Source organism: Ambystoma mexicanum, chromosome 4q, assembly GCF_040938575.1.
Source record: "Ambystoma mexicanum isolate Mex_15411 chromosome 4q, UKY_AmexF1_1, whole genome shotgun sequence".
NCBI classification, from domain to species: Eukaryota; Metazoa; Chordata; class Amphibia; order Caudata; family Ambystomatidae; genus Ambystoma; species Ambystoma mexicanum.
This window is the reverse complement of record NC_090928.1, coordinates 296,647,223-296,666,822: the sequence shown is the minus strand read 5'-3', so window position 1 is coordinate 296,666,822 and position 19,600 is coordinate 296,647,223. Positions and strand designations below refer to the sequence as shown.

At 47.4% G+C, this 19,600-nt stretch overlaps 1 protein-coding gene across 1 annotated transcript in view; it reads right to left on the bottom strand.

The window, feature by feature from the left end:
- NT5DC1 (5'-nucleotidase domain containing 1) overlaps nucleotides 1–4,971 on the bottom strand; it is a 1,710,051-nt gene extending 1,705,080 nt beyond the window's left edge. The window contains exon 1 of the mRNA XM_069607866.1: nucleotides 4,633–4,971. Within this exon, the coding sequence (XP_069463967.1) occupies nucleotides 4,633–4,725 (93 nt within the window). The 5' untranslated portion in view covers nucleotides 4,726–4,971. The remainder of the gene's footprint in view (nucleotides 1–4,632) is intronic.
- Between the last annotated feature and the right edge of the window lie 14,629 nt (nucleotides 4,972–19,600).

Genomic DNA, 19,600 nt, shown 5'->3' with positions numbered 1-19,600 from the left:
AAAGGTCCCTCCAGTCAGTAATCCCGGATGAGGAATGGTCATATGTCCTGCTAAAAAAATAGAAAATCGCTCTCAATTCGCGTCTCAAGCAAATCCACTTTAACTTCTTACACCAGGCATACTTTACTCCCGGCAAAAAGAGCAGACAACAATCTGATGCACCCGCAAAGTGTGAAAGATGCGGAAGCCTCTCAGCCGACTTTATACACCTTGCATGGGACTGCCCCAAGCTGACACCATTCTGGAACCAAGTCCTTCAGATGACATCAGCAATCATAGAAGAGGAAGCACAGCCCATTCAGACGGTAGAATTGCTCAAGATGACGAAACAGCTCTCACCAGCAGTGAGGAAACTGGCAGGGGTACTGCTAACCCTAGCTCGCAGGAGAGTCGCCATGTCCTCTGGTCGGGGACCGGTCCCGACACTAGTAAACTGGCGGAAAGACATTCTCTACTGCCAGGACGTAGAGTCGGACTTCATCAAGACATTGCCCCAACACGCAAGCCCTCCCGATATCTGGGGCCCACTCGTGACATACCTGATCAACGAGCCAGACAAGAACGCATCATCCTCGTCGGGAAGGCACAGCACACAAGACGCTGAGACTTAACTTACCCAGATACTAGATCCAGCGTACTCACTGATATACAAAGAGGAGGAAACAACCTACCAACAATTTAGTGGACTGAGAGGGGGGGACAGGCGGAAAAGGGGGGGGGAGATTCGGATGGCGTATGGGTAACACGCCATAATGCGGGTGTGATTGTTCTGTAACAGTTTTGAGAATTTCAAAAATAACATTTTTTTAATAAAAAAAAAATCAGCCTCAGTAGACCCCAAACCCATATTCTGTGGAGTCCCTCAGGGCTCTTGTGTGTCACCCACACTTTACAACATTTTTACGAAGCTATTATTCGACCGCCTGGCCAAATTGGGTGTCATCTATACTAACTATGCATTTGACACTCAAGTCCTCATCCCACTCACTGGATCCTACGACCACGATTCCAAACTACTGAACAACATTTATCTCGAAATCCAAGCATGGATGGCCACCAACAGTCTATGTCTCAATGACGATAAGACTCAGTTAATGATCGTGGGTACTCAGGCACGACTGAATAAACTTGACACCAGTTACACATCCTTTGTCATTGACGGCAACTTAATCAATGTATCTAAAGAGATAAAAACACTGGGGGTCTACCTCGATTCAACACTCTCTCTTAAAAAACAAGTCAGTAGTGTTGCGTCTTCCACAGCATACACAAGTAAACTGATCTACAGCTGTAAATCATACCTATCTACAAGTATTTGCCTAACATTAGCTAGAGCACTTGCACTGTCTAAAGTGACTATTGCAACACATTATTCCGAGGCTCCTCTGAACTCAATCTAAATAGACTCCAGGTACTCCAGAAAAACTCACTAAGAGCAGCACTTGTCCTTCCCAGATCCTGCCGTATATCCACTCACAGACACAACGTCAATTGGTTGCCCATCCGTGATAGAATCACATTGCGCACCCTGGCCATCACGCATAAATGTCTCACAAACACAGCCCCGAAATACCTGTCCGAACAAATCTGTATATACCAACCCACACGCATCACCAGATCATCTCTCTCACAACCTTGTAGTACCAAGATTCAATCTAAAAACAGCGGGAGGAGCCAGCTTCCGAGTCCAAGCTGCCAAAAGATGGAACTCTATTCCCATCCCTCTTAGACAGGAACCATCCTTCCTCACCTTCAAAGCCAGAATAAAAAACTGACTGAGCCACAAGCCTCCTCACTAAGATATCACCATTACGTTTATCTGACCACTGTTTATTTATGATGTAGTACATGACCTTGGTTGCCTGACCCACCTGTAACTAGGGTCTCATTTCACTGCTTGTAATGTAATGTGTGGAGACTAGGGTCTCCACATTTCCCTGTAATGTATTTTGCTTCACCTTGTATGTAACCTCTAAGTTTCTCAAGTGCCCAGTTACCTCAGGGTTTGGTGCGCGATACAAATAATAAACAAATACAAATGCAAGATGGAGTGAACAAGTCTCTAGAGGCCAAGAGGAGCAAGAACACCCAGTTTAAGTAAGTCAAACAGCAGTAAATAGGAGGTTGAAATTGACAAATTTGCGGTCTCCTCACACGTGATTTAGAAATCCAAAAGGGCTATTCATTAAGCTTCAGCTGAAGATGGTGATGTGCTTACACTCCCTCAAACGTCCCAGAACAGAGAGAAGACTACAAGGTCAACTACAGATGGGAAACGTTGGTTTATGGTAGGACTGAAGAGAGATGATGGATTAATTGGGAAAGTGGAGAGTAGTCTGACGTGACTCAGGCACCTGGGTTTCGTTTTGCTTACGTGCTGCTAACGAGTCGAAAGTCCATGGTTGTGTGAAAATGCCAACCAATCAGAGGGTCAATGGGACAACATGCTATACAATGTTACATAGAGCAATCGGCTGCCATTTTCTCTTTTATAATCAGTATTGTACGTATTTAAAGGTACTTCGAGGCATGCCTTACAGATAAGGGGCAGCCAATGAAGTCCTAACCCATATGAATACCACAGGTACATATGTTCCCTTAACCAATCCTTCCCGTCAACAGGTTTTGCAGTTTGCCACGTAGGATATTGTCATAGATTATGCATATTGGGGCATATAACCTTGGTATAATCAAGTTTCTGTGTGAGCATCAGCCAGTTGTTTGCCAGTTTACCCTGCTTTATTAAATTGAGAATAAAGTAGTATTCATAGCTCTCAACCATTTGTCTTGCAAAGGCGGGTGAAATCACCCGATTTTGTTTTTGGCGGGTGAGAGGCCCATTGGAATGAATGGGCGTGCAGGAGGCTTGGCGGGTGAGTCAGCCCTTTACAAGGCGGGTGACACCCGCCAAAAGAGTGTGAGTTGAGAGCTATGAGTATTTTACCATATTTTGTGAGGTCCAGTTATTTGGTCCGAGATCTTTATTGGTAATTCCATCTAGCACAAGAGACACTTCAAGGTGCTAGAGCACAGGGTATTTGACCCATGTTCGTTCTCAGTACAGGGGCTCCCACACTTCTTTGGCATCTGCTCTGTTGGCAAAAAGGTTGGTGGTGAGCGGTCGCGAATGAAACAATATGGAACTTTGCGCACCACCTGCTGCTTCTGATGCTCTCCCTCCCACGTTTATAGTGTACTGCAAAATTTTGATCAATCAAAAAAGTATATTGACTTGCAGGTTTAAACTGCGCTTTTGTGGCACGTGTAAACCCATAGCTCTCAACCATTTGTGTCGCAAAGGTGGGTGAAAACACCCGATTTTATTTTTGGCGGGTGAGAGGCCCATTGAAATGAATGGGCGTGTAAGAGGCTTGGCGGGTGAGTCAGCTGTTTACAAGGCAGGTGCACCCGCCAAAAGCGCGTGAGTTGAGAGCTATGGTAAACCATCTTTCAATTTCAGGTCAAACACCTGTCCATTGTGGTCCAACTGGTTTAATGAACATGTTTTGCTACCATGTAATCAGCTCGCAAGTTTTCCCTTGTGTCAGTAAATTCCTAGTTTTGTTATTTGCATTCTGCATGCATGCCAATGTACCCCATTCCATTTTTGAGATGCTCGTCCAGTACTGGTTTTAACTTTGCATTCAGGGATCTGGAATCATAGATTGTCCCATTATTACTACAAGTCCAAAGTGCAAAATCAAAACCAGGACTGGAGTACAATCCAACAACAGGCACGGGTCAAGTTGGCCTATCTGCATTATGTGACCTATACTTTTGTGTTCCGCATTGTTTTTTTAAGTTTTTATGTTTATTTAGACTTATTAGAAAACAAAGAATATGTAATCTCAAACAAGTGGTAAAATCTAACAGAAGGAGGAAAATACTTATAGCACTACATAAAAAGGAGCGGTGTACTATGGAGAAGTTTCACAAATTCATTTTTGAACACAATGCGTTTAGGTACTAACAAAACATCCCTTTGAAATTGGTGTTTTTGAAGAAGAAAAAAAAATGAAGGATCTTGGACTTTTACCAGCTGGGTCGCCGATTATTTGGAAACAGGGTGATAACAAGATGGCCGCCTGCTTTCTGGGTTTGAGTGTGGTTATTAAAGAGGGAAGTAGAACATCGCAGCCATGTTGACATGGTGCAAGAAAAGCACACGTTGAACGAGAACAGCGATCGTTGAACATGTATCTCCATTCCCCAGCAAACGTTTCCATTCGATCTTGAAGAGTAATGGATCATGTCGGACAAACTTTTAGAGTTTGCAAGAAAACTGCAGAATAATTAAATTGCACAACTGTAATTTTCTACGAACGACGCATCTTTCATGTTGATTGTTTTTTTGAAGCAACATTTCTAGCCTAAACAAAGCAGTCGAATGTATAAACTCCTGCTCTTTATATTCAGTGCTGTTCTGGGGGGTTGCTGCTGTAAATAGAGTACTTTTACAAATCATAGAACACTGTCTGGGAATTACAATTTCAGAATGTTCCTGGTAGTTTCTTGAACTAATTCAATTTGTGATGAAAAGGGGTGGCGGGTACCCACTTTTTGAACTGCTAACACGTGTAGCGACGCGGTGAATGGAGTGGGGGCGTGGATCTTGCTGCGGGCAGCACTCACCCTGCTTGCTTCCCTCAGATTGTAGCGGCACAGCGTGTGGTCCAGGTCAAAGGCGATGACATCACAGTCTGATAAGGAGAAGAAATTCGCCATGTTCGCTCACAGATCAGAAATGTGCAGTGTGTAGTTTCCGTTCCTGTGTGGTGACCGGGTGCCAGTTTCTATTCGCTACTGATTCGCGCGCTCTGTACAAAGAGAGTGGTGCCGGTGAAACCCAAGTTGTGAGGTGTTGCCCTGTGCATCCGGCAGGATCAATGGGCACTTTACTGCGTGAACACGCGGGCAATGGTATCTATATCTGCTTGCCTGTAGTGTCGTGGTGCGTGTGCAGCATGTCTGGTGTTAATATCTCGCGCGAGCATACTATTTGTGATGCATTGCTAAACACCCTCCTCCGCCTCAATTGACTACCCTAGTACACGGCTGTATGTTATACAGATTCAGACTTTGAAAAGAATTAAGGGCACTTTTTAGTCATTTCGAGACAGAAGAAAACGTGTTGCAGTCCCGACCCCTATTTTTTTCCAGCACTCATTTTTTGTCGCTGGAAGTGTAAAAAACCATAGGATTTTACAGGAAGCTATAAACGTTCATCTCATTCTCAACAATAGTTAGCTAACCCGCTGAGCTGTCTTTTGCAGCATCCTTCTTTAAGAGCCCAGTTGTATGCTGTCTGTGCACATTTAAAGAGGGTCATCTTGGGCAATAAGACACCGGAGACCAGTTTTTCAGTTACTGGAGTCTGCTTGTGTACTAAATTGCACACTGCGTGAATTGTACGGACATGCTGACGTACCATCGCCGTCTGTCTTAAAAGCACCACTGCACTCCTCCTTTTTCATAACAACAAACAACATAAAGAATAGTCCATCACCACCGCTCATCCATCTAAGATGTAGTCACATAGACACTTGGGCCAACCTCTTGAAGCTGGCACCGGGTATCTTACACCCTCTTCCTGGTTTACCGGCCTGCTCCCAGTGGTGAAGAGGTCTTCACCATCCCAGTTCGCCAGCTCTTCTGCACTTTCGCTTTCCCCTTCACTCTCGCACAAACATGTTGCGCATGGAGATGGCCTGTCCTATAAGGATGACGTTACCCCCCCTCTTCTTCATCACCAGTCTCGAATTTGCGAATGAAACACAAGTTTCTTGTCACTGTGTCCTTCCCATTTGATGCAGTGATCATCGATCCCTTTTTTTCCAAATGGCTTTGTTTCGTGTGTTAGCGACAACCTCCTGTGTTAGGCTCGAACTAAGACAGTCACCTAGCATCAGCTGGTGATCTTGTAGTTTCCTTCTCTTACTTTCTTTGTCATTCACTCTCTGTCTCTCCTCCCGCGCCAACTGGTCATCAATCTTTTTAGGAATCCTTTATTCGTGATCATTCCTCTTGAACACCTCTGAAATAGAGCTTCTACTGGAGACACTCCAATCGAGCTGTGCGGGGTGATGCAGTAGTCAAACAGTAATTGAGATAGTGCCCTGCGAAGGCATAGGCCCTGCCCACTAGCAATCCGAAAGACCTTATTCAGAGTTCTCTTGAAGCATTCTGCCTCACCCTTGGCCATAAGGGTGTGATCTTCCGGTGACAAATTCTTCATGCCTCCATGAATAACCCGAACCCTTCTTCCTGAAATGGGGGTCCATTATCTGAACACATTTCCTGAGGGTAGCATGAGCAGTGAGGCATTTCCAACACTGAAACCACATCACTTAATGCTGTTGATGCCACAAACTCGAACCCAGCTATCGAGACCATTAGTCAATCATTACCAGGAAGTGTTTCTCTCTACTGGTAGACTCAAAAGTCAATGTGCACTTTTTCCCATGGCTTACTCCTTCTCTCCATGGACTTAATTGTTGGTGCTCTCAGTTCGGCAGCTGCAGCCTGGCACCAAAACATGACTTGACAAAGTAATTGACGAGTTCTTCCAGGCCAGGGAACCACACTTTTTGCCTTATTTGGGCCTTTGTCTTGGCTGCCCCTTAATGGTCATGATGTCCCAAGTTAATGACTTTAGGTATCCGCTTGGTGGGGCTTACCATTCTCGACCCACGCAATAACAAACCATCTGCAGTTAACGTCAGTCCATGTTTCATTTTCCACAGTTGTTCCAGTACTACCTTTGCACCCTGGGTTCAGATTGGTTAGCACTTGTTTCCATTCTCTGCTCGAGATAGCTTGTTGCATTATGCTAAAACATTCACCCTCATCTGATGCTTATTTTATCTCTTCAACCATCATGGAATTCGGGACAGCTGATTCTTTCACCTGGCAGACATATTCTTTGGTGTCACGCTCCTTCACCATTGATTTGGGACCTTGTGGGGACGGATGCCTGGACAAATAGTCTGCAGCATTGTCACCTACTGGTTGATACATTAGAGTCAAATGAGGGCCAGGGGCCATTTTTCAATTTGTGCTGCGGACCTTGACGAGGATCCAACCATAATCGGCAGGAGGGGCTTATGGTCGGTGACCACTGATACCGGCTTGCCATAGATGAAAAGGTGAGAATAGTGACAGTCCCTTAGCTTTGCTAGCCCGCCTGCTCTAAGTGGGAGTATTGCTGCTTTGTGGTGGAGAGTGCCCTCCTGGCGTATGCCACTGGTTTCACCTCACCTCCCTTGTCTGTCTGTTGTAGCACCGCCCCCAGACCAAACAGACTTGCATCCACTACCAATTTACGATCTCCTCGCTGGGCCATGATGCTGTCTGCTGTGATTGCGCTCTTTATCGTGTTGAGCGCCTGCGGCTCTAGCAGTTTCCACTGCCACAGTGTGTCAGGTTTCTCAGGCCTGACCTTTGATGAAACGCCCACATTAGGTGCTTATTCCTAAGAAATTCCTTACGTCTTACACATTCACAGGGGCGAGGGCATCCTGAATGTCTTTCACCTTAATGGGATCAGCCGAGATTCCCCCTTCTTGGAATATATAGCCCAAAAATTCCAGCCGCCTCTGCAAGAAGACTCATTTTTCTTTGTGTAATGTCAAACCTAGTGACTGATTCTACTCTAGACCTCTCTCTAGATGTTCTAAATGTTCTACTTCCGTTTACAATCACCAAGATATCGTCACTGATGTTGATCACCCTTTGAATGTCTGCAAAGGCACTCTCACTGTGTTCTGAAAGACCTCTGCGGCCGAGGACACCCCAAAGCTCAGTCTTTTATACTGATAGAGTGCTTAGTGCGTTGAGAAAGTGGTGATGTATCTAGATGCAGGCTGGAGGACAAGCGGATGGTAACCGGCCCTGAGATCTAATTTAAAAAAGAATGCAGCCCCATGCAGATCCGAGACCAGATCGTCAATTGTTGGCGTCATGTACCTTTCTCTTTTTATGTCCTTGTTTGGGAGGGGCATGTTGACACAGATTCTTATCGAATTCGGTTTCTTCGGTTAGCGGCCCATCACAATCGAGTACACCCACAGAGTCAGACTATCCACCTTTTCGATGATATCCTTTTTCACCAACTTTTCATTTTCTTTCTGTGCTTGTTCACAAAGATGAAACAGTATACTCCTGTGCTTGAGTGCCACAGGTTGCACAGTTTCATTGATGTGCAAGTCGAATCAGATTACCTTTCATTTGCCCAATCCCTGTGAACAACGAGCTAAAACGTTGTACCAGAGGCTGAATGTCTTCTGTGTACACACTGAATGCAAAGTTCAGAATCTTCAGAGCCTTTGCTGCCGCACAGCTCAGCAGAGTCTCTTCACTAACTGTCGGCACGACGAATTGTGCTTTGTTCCGTTGGTCCTCGTATCGGACGGTGGTTACAAACATATCCTTCAGGAGTAGCAAGCCCCGCCCAACTGGTGCCTTCCTGCTTCCCGCTCTTTTTCACCACTTAGCAAGCCCCGTCCACCTGGTGCCTTCCTGCTTCCAGCTCTCTTTCACCACTTAGCAAGCCCCGCCCACGTGGTGTCTTCCTGCTTGCCGCTCTGTTTCCCTACCTAAGGAGCCCTCCAGCCTCTTTTCCTTTGCAGATGGGGAGCAGGTGCAAGTGGATTTAGCTCACCTGGCCTAAGCCCCGCCCACCTGGTGCCTTTCTTCCTGCTGCTCTTTTTTACCACTTAGCAAGCCCCGCCCAACTGGTGCCTTCCTGCTTGCTGCTCTTTTTCACCACTTAGCGAGCCCCGCCCACCTGGTGCCTTCCTGCTTGCCGCTCTTTTCCACCACTTGGCAAGCTCCGCCCACCTGGTGCCTTCCTGCTTGCTGCTCTTTTTCACCACTTAGCAAGCCCCGCCCACCTGGTGCCTTCCTGCTTGCTGCTCTGTTTCCCTACTTAAGGAGCCCTCCAGCTTCTTTTCCTTTGCAGATGGGGAGCAGGTGCGAGTGGATCTAGGTCACCTGGCCTAAGCCCTGCCCACCTGGTGCCTTCCTGCCTGCCGCTCTTTTTCACCACTTAGCAAGCCCCGCCCACCTGGTGCCTTCCTGCTTACCGTTCTTTTCCACCACTTAGCAAGCCACGCCCACCTGGTGCCTTCCTGCTTGCCGCTCTGTTTCCCTACTTAAGGAGCCCTCCAGCTTCTTTTCCTTTGCAGATGGGGAGCAGGTGCAAGTGGATCTAGGTCACCTGGCCTAAGCCCCGCCCACCTCGTGCCTTCCTGCCTGCTGCTTTTTTTCACCACTTAGCAAGCCCCACCCACCTGGTGCCTTCCTTCACCATCACCGTCTTGTGGCCAATGCTGGATTTGACTTTTATGGACTTCATTCATGGTGCGTCACTCTTTCTCAACTCTCATGCTGGACTTCCTTTGCATCTTGTACTCATGGTGGCCCTGAATCATGCTGTTCCCTTCTTCATCTTGTATCCTGGCTTGCAATATCATGTGTTACTACTGACTTCTGCAATTGTATTCACTCTCCACTCTTGCTTCTCCACTCTTTTTGACTGCTTACTCTCCTTTCCCTTCTCCCTTTTCCTATCTCCTCCCCTTACTTTCTTCTATGCACTTACTCTATCAGAATTGTCCCTGGACCTAATATGATAGCAACCTCGTCTCTTTCCTCCACCCTCCCATTACTGTTTTTCTCCTCCCCACCACCTCTCCAGCACTATCTGAAATGTCGTCAGGCCTAGTATGATAGTCGCTTGTTTTGTTCCTCCCCTCCCTTTCTGCACCCTTCTCCCTCACCGTTTATTTTTCTCCGGCTCTACCAGAAATGTCATCAGGCCTAGTACGGTAGTCGCCTCTCTGTTTCCATTTCCTTCCCACTCTCCCCCTCCCTTCCTTATCTATGTCTTAGCTCTTGCACTATCGGAAATGTCGTCAGGCCGAGTACAATAGTTAATTTCACATCCTTACTGTTCATGGCCTGTAAGAATGTGGTTGTATTTCCCCTTGTTCCCTCCCTTGCCTTGAAGCGCTTTGAAACACATTATGTATAGTAGGCGCTATATAAATAAACAATCATATCATATATCATATCATATCGTATGGGTTTTGTTCCGCCAAACGTGAAAATGCATACTTGGGTGGGAGTCAACAGTGGACGCTGTTGTAGTGCTTTTTAATGGCATGCCACCATCACATTGACAGACGCTGCTGCGTCAATCAGGACGGCAGAATCTGTGCTTTGAATTTGGACTGTATATTCTTCCTTCCTGGCTCGATCACAGCTGAGATGAGGATGGCTCGATCGTCGTCCTCCATCTCCACAGGTTGCCGTTCTTTTTCTGCAGGATGCACCTGCGTGATTTTGTGTTTACTCTTCTAAAGCGGCTGCTTCGAGTTGGCTTGGCCTCCTGGCTGCAATGACTCGAGCTGGGTGTGACAGGCCCTCGCAAAATGGCTTAGCATGCCACACCTGCCACATGTATGTCCCTTCGCCGGATATTCACCTGAATGTGGTAGGTTGTATCCACAGTATAGGAAAATGGTTGGATTTTCATTGCGTTTCTCCCCTTTGTTCGGCACGCCTTTCTTAAACGGTCTCGTCTGTTGTCTGCTGACCGTAAACACATCTTCCAATTTGATGGCCTTCATGATGGCATCCATTTTAGACGCCGGCACATCTGCAAGCTCTTGGGACCTTCCTAGTTCCAGGATGCAAGCCAGCGTGATCCCTGGTTGGTTCACATAGTTTTGGCCTCCTTAGTTCCAAATAAAAGCACCCTTGAATCAGCTGTGCAGAAACTTCATCTTCGTTGAGTGGTGCACAAGTGAACGCAAGCTGTCTGAGCCTCGCACGGAAGGTGTTGAGCGTTTCATCCTCCTTGTGTTTAGCAGTCCTGAGTATAAATCTTTCGTAGTCTACATTAACCATGGGACTGAAGTACTCAATGAGCGCTGCATTTGCTGCAGCATAGGATAGGTCGGCCAGGCGGAGCATTTTGAATATTTTAACCACTGCATCACCGGCTGAATATAATAATGTTGATTTCTTTGCATTATCATTCGTTTCACCATAGCATCTAAATACATCTGCAATCTCCAAATCTCATAGTGCCCACCTCAGACACAGGCTCGATGGTGTTCCACGACGTCAAACTCCACAACTGGAGTCTTGACCTTCTTCAGCTATGTCTGCCATGTTTATTCAAATGAACACTGTTGTCCCTTATTTGGTTTATTTGGTCTCCTCGGCCTGTGCAGTCTGAGGCTTCTTTCCCCTCAATTGTGGGTGGCGGCCACTATGTCCCATGTGATTTTGCAGTGGTGATAAGAGAGATACGATGGAGGCGCACAAGCACTCCCAGGAGGGAGCCGCAACCTCTTTTGATGGGCATGTACGTTCCCAAATGTGCTTTTCCTAGTCAAGTTAAACGAGTAGTGAAGCTTGCTCCAGCACGCCAAGCAATCCTGCTCTTGCCTGACACACGATTCAGACACAGAGGTCGGGCAGACCCTCCCTGTGCTCAACGCAGCAGTGGTAGAGTGGCGCAGGGGTTTTCGTTTACTGCAAACTGGTGGCATGGAATGAGGTATCAGGCCAAACTGTGGCATAGTGGTTGGTTTAGACTTGAATAACCAACCTATCTATCCCTAACTAGAGGGGTTTTCCCTACCTCAAACGAACTAAAACTCGGGCAGTCAGGAATTCTGTGTAGTCCAAATCAAATATTCACTGTCCTATTCCAAACGTCATTCTATCCCTACCACTTCAACAAAAATCCTAATCTAAGAAAAATAGTTATTTCTAAAATCCAGTAAAATTACTCCCTTCTCCTGGGTATGAGTATCTCAAGGTGCAGCATTCTCAAGCTCAGGAAATATTCTGAGGTTCAAAAACAAAGGAGAGGTTCCCAACAAAAAGAAACAAAGTTCCATGATATCCAGGTGGAGCTAGGAGAATGACTCCCTTCTCCTAGCTTGCTCCTCAGTTCTTTAACACATCTTGTTGTTCCTTTCAAAGGATTCTTCCACTGTCTACCTTCTTTAACTTGCCCCCACTAGGGCGATGAAGAGGCTTCCCGAGTCCTTGATCCTCCAGTACCATTCTCTTATGGAACTGTCCATGGAATTTCCTCACAACGTGCTTCACTACTTTCCCTTTTTCTACTTCTGCTACTCGACTACTTCTTGACTAGACGTACTCTTATTTCCGTTACCTTTTCTCAGGGAATGCTTCACTGGTTTCACCAAAGGCTGCAGGTTTGTTCTTCCGCCTTCTACTTCTGCTTCTCTTCATAGGCCTGCTTGTCTTTGCAGCCAGGTACTGCTGGCAGTCTAGGCGCAAGTGCCGGATCAGACAGTCTACCTGTTACAGCTCATGCCACCACCACAGTTTCTCATTCTTCCCATACATTCATCTGAGCGGCTCCATGGTAGGCCATAGTAGGTGTTCTCGACACAGTTGTCGGACCACACAGTCTACCCAAGACAGGTCACGCCACCACCTCTCAGTTCCTCTACTTCAACTGTGCCGGTTCCCAGCCGACTCACAAGACATAGTCCGAGGGTCCTGCTGTTCATCTCGGATACACGGCAGAGCTGCCTCGCTGCAGTCTCTCGAAGCCCAGTTTCAACTTTGCAGGTTTCTCAACTGCGTCCTCGCTTGCTGGGTTCTCCTTACGGATTCAGAACAGAACAAAGTCCTCCTTTACTGTTTGGATAGGGTAGGCTGGGTCCTTCCAGCCCTGGGACCCTGGACGATTACCAGGCTGAGTGTACCTTCTCAAGGCAATTAGAATGAACATGGAAGGGCTGTGTGTTCCCTAATGTTGTCATGTTTGATCACCTAAGTCTGGGACAGTGCATTCAGTTGGCAGTTTGTGAGCAACACTTGTATCTTTCCACCTCTGATTTGGTGGGAACAGCTTCTCTCCATCCACCTCAATTGAATGGGCATTGTCTTGTTCTAGTGGGTCACGTGTGTTGAGACCACGAAACAGAGCTCTCTTGCCTGTAATTATGAGTGTTTTATCCTGCATTTCACAGAGGTGGCTTATTGTCTTGGAAACCAGGAACTTTCCATCTCCACTCGCCCTTGGCTGGGTGCCGAGTTTCTGATTGCCTCTGGCTGCAGCGATCATGCAAGCCCTTCCATGTATTCAGAGCCTGTCTCCCCTTTCTCATTCTTTCCAGTGGGCCTGTGTCTAAACAGTTTTGCACTTGCTTCCCATTCCTTGAGGCAATTGTTGTTTTCCCTTTGCACTACTTTCACTGGAACTGTTAGGAGCACATATGCTTTGCTCCCAACCACTCCTTCCACCCATCTGCTGTATACACTTGTCCATAGACTCACATCTTCAGTCGTTCCCGGCATCCTGGCATTCCTCTCATCTCCCTTGGTCCTGTGATGGGGCACTGTAACTCCTTTTGCGTCACTACCTCTGTTTCCCCCTTTTGTGGACCTTCAGTGACATATTCTATGGTCTTGTCTGTACTCCAGTAATCGTCCATCATTTTTTAAGTCTTGATGTAATTATCTTCATACGGGAAGCTCTTTCTGGAAATCCATCCTAGTCTGGCTCATCTCCCTTGGAATCGTCCTCTTGTGATCCGAAGTCATAAATGCATGAGGCATTGTGCTCTGGCCTTTGGAATTTCAGTTGCTACAAATGTTTTGATGCACTCATGGCAAAGGGGATGAGAGAACAGACGTTACAGCTCTTTCTGGTGGTTTGTTTCTCTACCATGGCCATGTGTTTATGCCACATGTTATTTGAAATACAGGCCTAATCAGTTAGATAGGAAAATGTCTACACTGCGCCAAAGTCTCTACTTCCTTAGCGGTGCCTATCGCCTGCCCAGATATGGCTTCCGTGATGGCACGGACAGAAGTTACGTTAGTAGGGGTTAAAGCTTGTGCATGTGAAACTAAGGCTTCGTAGAACAAGGAGGGTAAAGAGGTAGAGACATTAAAACATTATCACAACATTTTGACTTGCATTTCCCATTTTGTTATTACTGAGCATTTTCTTGTGTTGCTTAAGGGTCTGTAAAACTCACATGAAAAGCCTAAAAAATGCATAGACACAAAACATTATCACAACATTTTGACTTGCATTTCCCATTTTGTTATTACTGAGCATTTTCTTGTGTTGCTTAAGGGTCTGTAAAACTCACATGAAAAGCCTAAAAAATGCATAGTTATGTGGTTATTGTGTGTTAGGTTAAGCACTATGTCTATAATATTGGGCGAGTGCTGCGTAGAAAAATCGCTCCCATACTATACAGATTCTCGAATCACTAAGTCAATGATGGATGGATCCCCGTGGGTCAACTGTGGGTAGGTCTAACCTACATAAAGCACCAAAGCGTGACAAAACAATCGTAAAGGAATACTCCGCTCTGTTTCTGATTGTATCACAAATCTAATGAAATACACTTGAAAGGACATATGTCGATTGGAGACCATAGATGTTGGACAGTTGTTACTTTTTAGATGAACACCTATTGTAAGGAAAAGATAATGGGCCTCATTACGAGTTTGGCGGAAATCGCACCGGAAAAACCGTCAGGTAGCCGCCAGACCCGTAATGATTTACCAGCACCTGACTTACTGGAATAGCCGGGGCATTACAGCCCCGACGGTCCGGTAAGTCAGGCAACAGTAAAATGTTGATGGGGACCACTGAAGCACCGGCTTGATGGGGACCGACGGTCCAGTGCTTCAGTGAAAGTCTGGTGGCGAGTGCCGTTCCACCCGCCAGGGTCAGACCTGGCGGGCGGAACGGCACCTGTTAGGCAAGATTGTATGCAGTAACCTTTGGGTACAATACAACAACCCTGACTTCCTGGCAATAGGAACCCAACCTTTGGTATAAGTCTGTACTACACAGGTTGGCAGCGTGTTGAGCAGCCAGGCTTATCTCAAGAGGGTTCAATGTGAGCTGTAGGGGAGTTGCACAGATATTCACAGTGACAAGTATTCAAATAAACTCTTACACACAAGGTTTCTTGATTAAACAGTTATTCATTTATTTATCAATCAGTTAGAATAAGCCATCTTCAGAAGGGGGCAATATAATAGTAACACTCAAAAACACTTCAAAAATCCACACTCTTAATTTTTAAACCAACAAATACCCATTTGGGATGGCATACAGACCCTACCTACACCCTCAGATGACTTCAATAGTTAGGGTGCTGTTGACATTAATATATTACTGTTGCATTTAGAATCAGGTTTAGAGGAATGTCAAAGGAAAAAGGTTATCAGAATAAAACAAGAGATCACACAAATATTCTGAAGCAGGTAAGAAATTTTGTTAACCCTCAATGCCAAGTTAGTTAACCTTTTACTGGACGGAAGGCAAAACACCTAAGCAAAAGAGAGAAGAGTCATTCAGGGAGCCAGGCCAGCCAATGTTAAGTTAGCAAAAGTCAAGGTGAACTGAAGCGCTTCTTGCAGGTAAGTCTTTCCATAATGTTTTAGAAGTCTTTGTAGAATAAGAAGAAATTCTAAGTAGGGCCACAAGCTGATTAGGCTTGTGAGGTAAAGAAGCTGGTAGCAACTCTACAAGAGTAACCAAGACAAGTCTCCAATGAGGACAAGCAAGGTGGCACAACAAGAGGTGAGTTCTCTCAGACTTTACAGTACCTTTAGATTGAAGAAACGTGCAGCAGGTGACTTCTGTTCCAGTGCAGCTCTGCAGGTCCTGTTGTTCCTGGGCCTCAGTCCTGGGGACAAGCGGGAGAACTTCTGGGGACTCCTGCACTGCGATGGGACGGTCACTGACTGCAACCAGCAATCTTCAAACAAGTGGCACTTCAGTGTTTCAGCTGCTCGCATCTACCTCAAAAAGCAACACTGGTTGCTGGCTGTCAAGATGGGCTTTCCTTGCATCTGGGGTCCCGCACTCTGTTGAGGGGGCTCAGGCTCGGTCACTCCTGCTCCCTGGGAGTCCGGAGGATCTTCCTGGAGCTCTTGGCCAGCATAAAAGCAACGCACACGATCTGGCGTTCCTCTCCCTGGCTATTCGGTTCCAGCAGCAACTGCAGTAGAATTTCAACCAGCTTCGGGAGGATGTCCAGGTGGCTTACTTTGGAGTTGATTGCTCCCACCAACTCAAAGGGAGAAGTCGTCCTTGCAGGGGCTTCTCTGTCGATACAAATTTGGAGTTTCAGCACAGCATCAGGGCTTCACCAGGCAAACCAACGGACCAGGGGTTGCAGCAGGCGTCCTCTTCAAGTTCTTCTTTGGATTCCTTCGTCCAGTGGTCGACTCTGCCTTCCAAGCCAAAAAGCCTTGTCTTTTATGCAGGTTTCTCCCATTCATTCCAGCCTAGCTGTCAATCACCCAGCAGGGTGGCTTTCCTTACCGGACGGCCACTCACCTGAGAGTGCATTCCTTTATCCTAGGAGATTAAGCACAGTGAGTTTCGGGGACCTCCCTTGCTTCCTGCCCCCACCAGACACCCTGCAGCCAGAGGGGGGGTTCACTCATGAATCCCACCGAAGGCAAAATGGACAAAGGGACCAAACCTGGTTTGGCGCACAGAGTAAATCTCAAGAAGGACCTTTCCACAAAGAAATGGCGAAAAAAAGTCTGGCAGCATTTTGACAAAAATGGCACCCTTGGGTGCTTTACTGCAACTGCGAACGCAGCCCACGGTAAATGCACACCACAGTAGTTAAAAGTAAACCACTGCCACCAGCCATTCATCAAGGAAAGGGTAACAAACATTTTACATGAGAAGCTAGACAAAGGGGATACTAAGTAACCCCTCCATCACCCTATTGTAGTGTGTGCTGGGTCTAGAAAGTTACAAATGTAAGTAAAGTCAATTTCACTTTGAGAAAGTGAAATTATCTAGTTTATCCATGAGAAGGTATTTAAACCTTTGGGAAATCTAAGACTTCCCAGTGCCACTGCACTGAAGGTGCTGTGTCACACAATGTAAAAGATGATGCCTATGGAGCTTTTCAGACTCCACAACCAAAAGAAACACACAGGGTAATTCATAGGATTTCACACAAAAGTGGCGCACGCGGCTGGCGCACAGTGTGCGCGTGCAAATGTCTGCGCCAGCCGCGTGCGCTAAAATCGAAATCCGCGCACAGCGTATTCATGGATTTTACCCTCCAAAACCAGCCGTGGCGCAGAGTGGCGCAGCGACCCTGCAGCAGCGCCAGTTACGCCCCAATAACGCCCTCGCGCAAGGAAAAGCCATCAAAATACCCAATTCAGCGCAAAGGGCTGCGCTAACCCTGGACCAGTATACAGGGCTGGCAAACAGCAAATGCCGAGCGGGGAACGTGTATTACTGGGGTGCGGGGAAGTTTTACACGCAATTTCAGCAGGGTACATGTATTACAGAGGTGCGCGGGAAGTTCCACACGCAATTTCAGCAGGGTATGTGTATTTCTGGGGTGCGGGGAAGTTTTACACGTGATTTCAGCAGGGTACGTGTATTGCAGGGGTGCGCGGGAAGTTCCACACGCGATTTCAGCAGGGTACGTGTATTTCAGGGGTGCGGGGAAGCTTTACACGCGATTCCAGCAGGGTACGTGTATTACAGGGGTGCGTGGGAAGTTCCACACGCGATTTCAGCAGGGTACGTGTAATTCGGGGGTGCGGGGAAGTTCTACACGTGATTTCAGCAGGGTACGTGTATTTCTGGGGTGCGGGGAAGTTTAACACGCGATTTCAGCAGGGTACGTGTATTACAGGGGTGCGCGGGAAGTTCCACATGCGATTTCAGCAGGGTACGTGTATTTCGGGGGTGCGGGGAAGTTTTACACGCGATTTCAGCAGGGTATGTGTATTACAGGGGTGCGCAGGAAGTTCCACAAGCGATTTCAGCAGGGTACATGTATGACTGGGGTGCGCGGGAAGTTCCACACGCAATTTCAGCAGGGTACGTGTATTACAGGGGTGCGCGGGAAGTTCCACACGCGATTTCAGCAGGGTACGTGTATTTTGGGGGTGCGGGGAAGTTTAACACGCAATTCCAGCAGGGTACATGTATTACAGGGGTGCACGTGAAGTTCCACACGCGATTTCAGCACTGTATGTGTATTTCTGGGGTACGGGGAAGTTTAAGACGCGATTTCGGCTGGGTACGTGTATTACAGGGGTGCGCGGGAAGTTCCACACGCGATTTCAGCAGGGCACGTGTATTTCGGGGGTGCGGGGAAGGTCTACACGCGATTTCAGCAGGGTACGTGTATTACAGGGGTGCGGGGAAGTTTTACACACGATTTCAGCAGGGTACGTGTATTACTGGTGTGCGCGGGAAGTTCCACACGCTATTCCAGCAGGGTACGTGTATTACTGGGGTGCGCGGGAAGTTCCACACGCGATTCCAGCAGGCTATGTGTATTTCTGGGGTGCAGGGAAGTTTTACACGCGATTTCAGCAGGTACGTGTATTTCTGCGGTGTGGGGAAGTCTAACACGCCATTTCAGCAAGGTATGTGTATTACAGGGGTGCGCGGGAAGTTCCACACGCGATTCCAGCAGGCTACTTGTATTTCTGGGGTGCAGGGAAGTTTTACACGCGATTTCAGCAGGTACGTGTATTTCTGGGGTGCGGGGAAGTCTAACATGCGATTTCAGCAAGGTACGTGTATTACAGGGGTGCGCGGGAAGTTCCACACGCAATTTCAGCAGGGTACGTGTATTTCTGGGGTGCGGGGAAGTTTTACACACGATTTCAGCAGGGTACGTGTATTACAGGGGTGCGCGGAAGTTCCACAAGCAATTTCAGCAGGGTACGTGTATTTCGGGGGTGCGGGGAAGTTCTACACGCGATTTCAGCAGGGTACGTGTATTACAGGGGTGCGCGGGAAGTTCCACACGCGATTTCAGCAGGGTACGTGTATTTCTGGGGTGCGGGGAAGTCTAACACGCGATTTCAGCAGGGTACGTGTATTACAGGGGTGTGTGGGAAGTTCCACACGCGATTTCAGCAGGGTACGTGTATTTCTGGGGTGCGGGGAAGTTTTACACGCGATTTCAGCAGGGTACATGTATTTCAGGGGTGCGCGGGAAGTTCCACAAGCGATTTCAGCAGGGTACGTGTATTACTGGGGTGCGCGGGAAGTTCCACACGCGATTTCAGCAGGGTACGCGTATTACTGGGGTGCGCGGGAAGTTCCACACGCAATTCCAGCAGGCTACGTGTATTTCTGGTGTGCAGGGAAGTTTTACACGCGATTTCAGCAGGGTACGTGTATTTCTGGGGTGTGGGGAAGTCTAACACGCGATTTCAGCAAGGTACGTGTATTACAGGGGTGTGCAGGAAGTTCCACAAGCGATTTCAGCAGGGTACGTGTATTACAGGGGTGCGCGGGAAGTTCCACACGCGATTTCAGCAGGGTACGTGTATTACTGGGGTGCGCGGGAAGTTCCACACGCGATTCCAGCAGGCTACGTGTATTTCTGGGGTGCAGGGAAGTTTTACACGCGATTTCAGCAGGGTACGTGTATTTCTGGGGTGCGGGGAAGTCTAACACGCCATTTCAGCAAGGTACGTGTATTACAGGGGTGCGCGGGAAGTTCCACATGCGATTCCAGCAGGCTACGTGTCTTTCTGGGGTGCAGGGAAGTTTTACACGCAATTT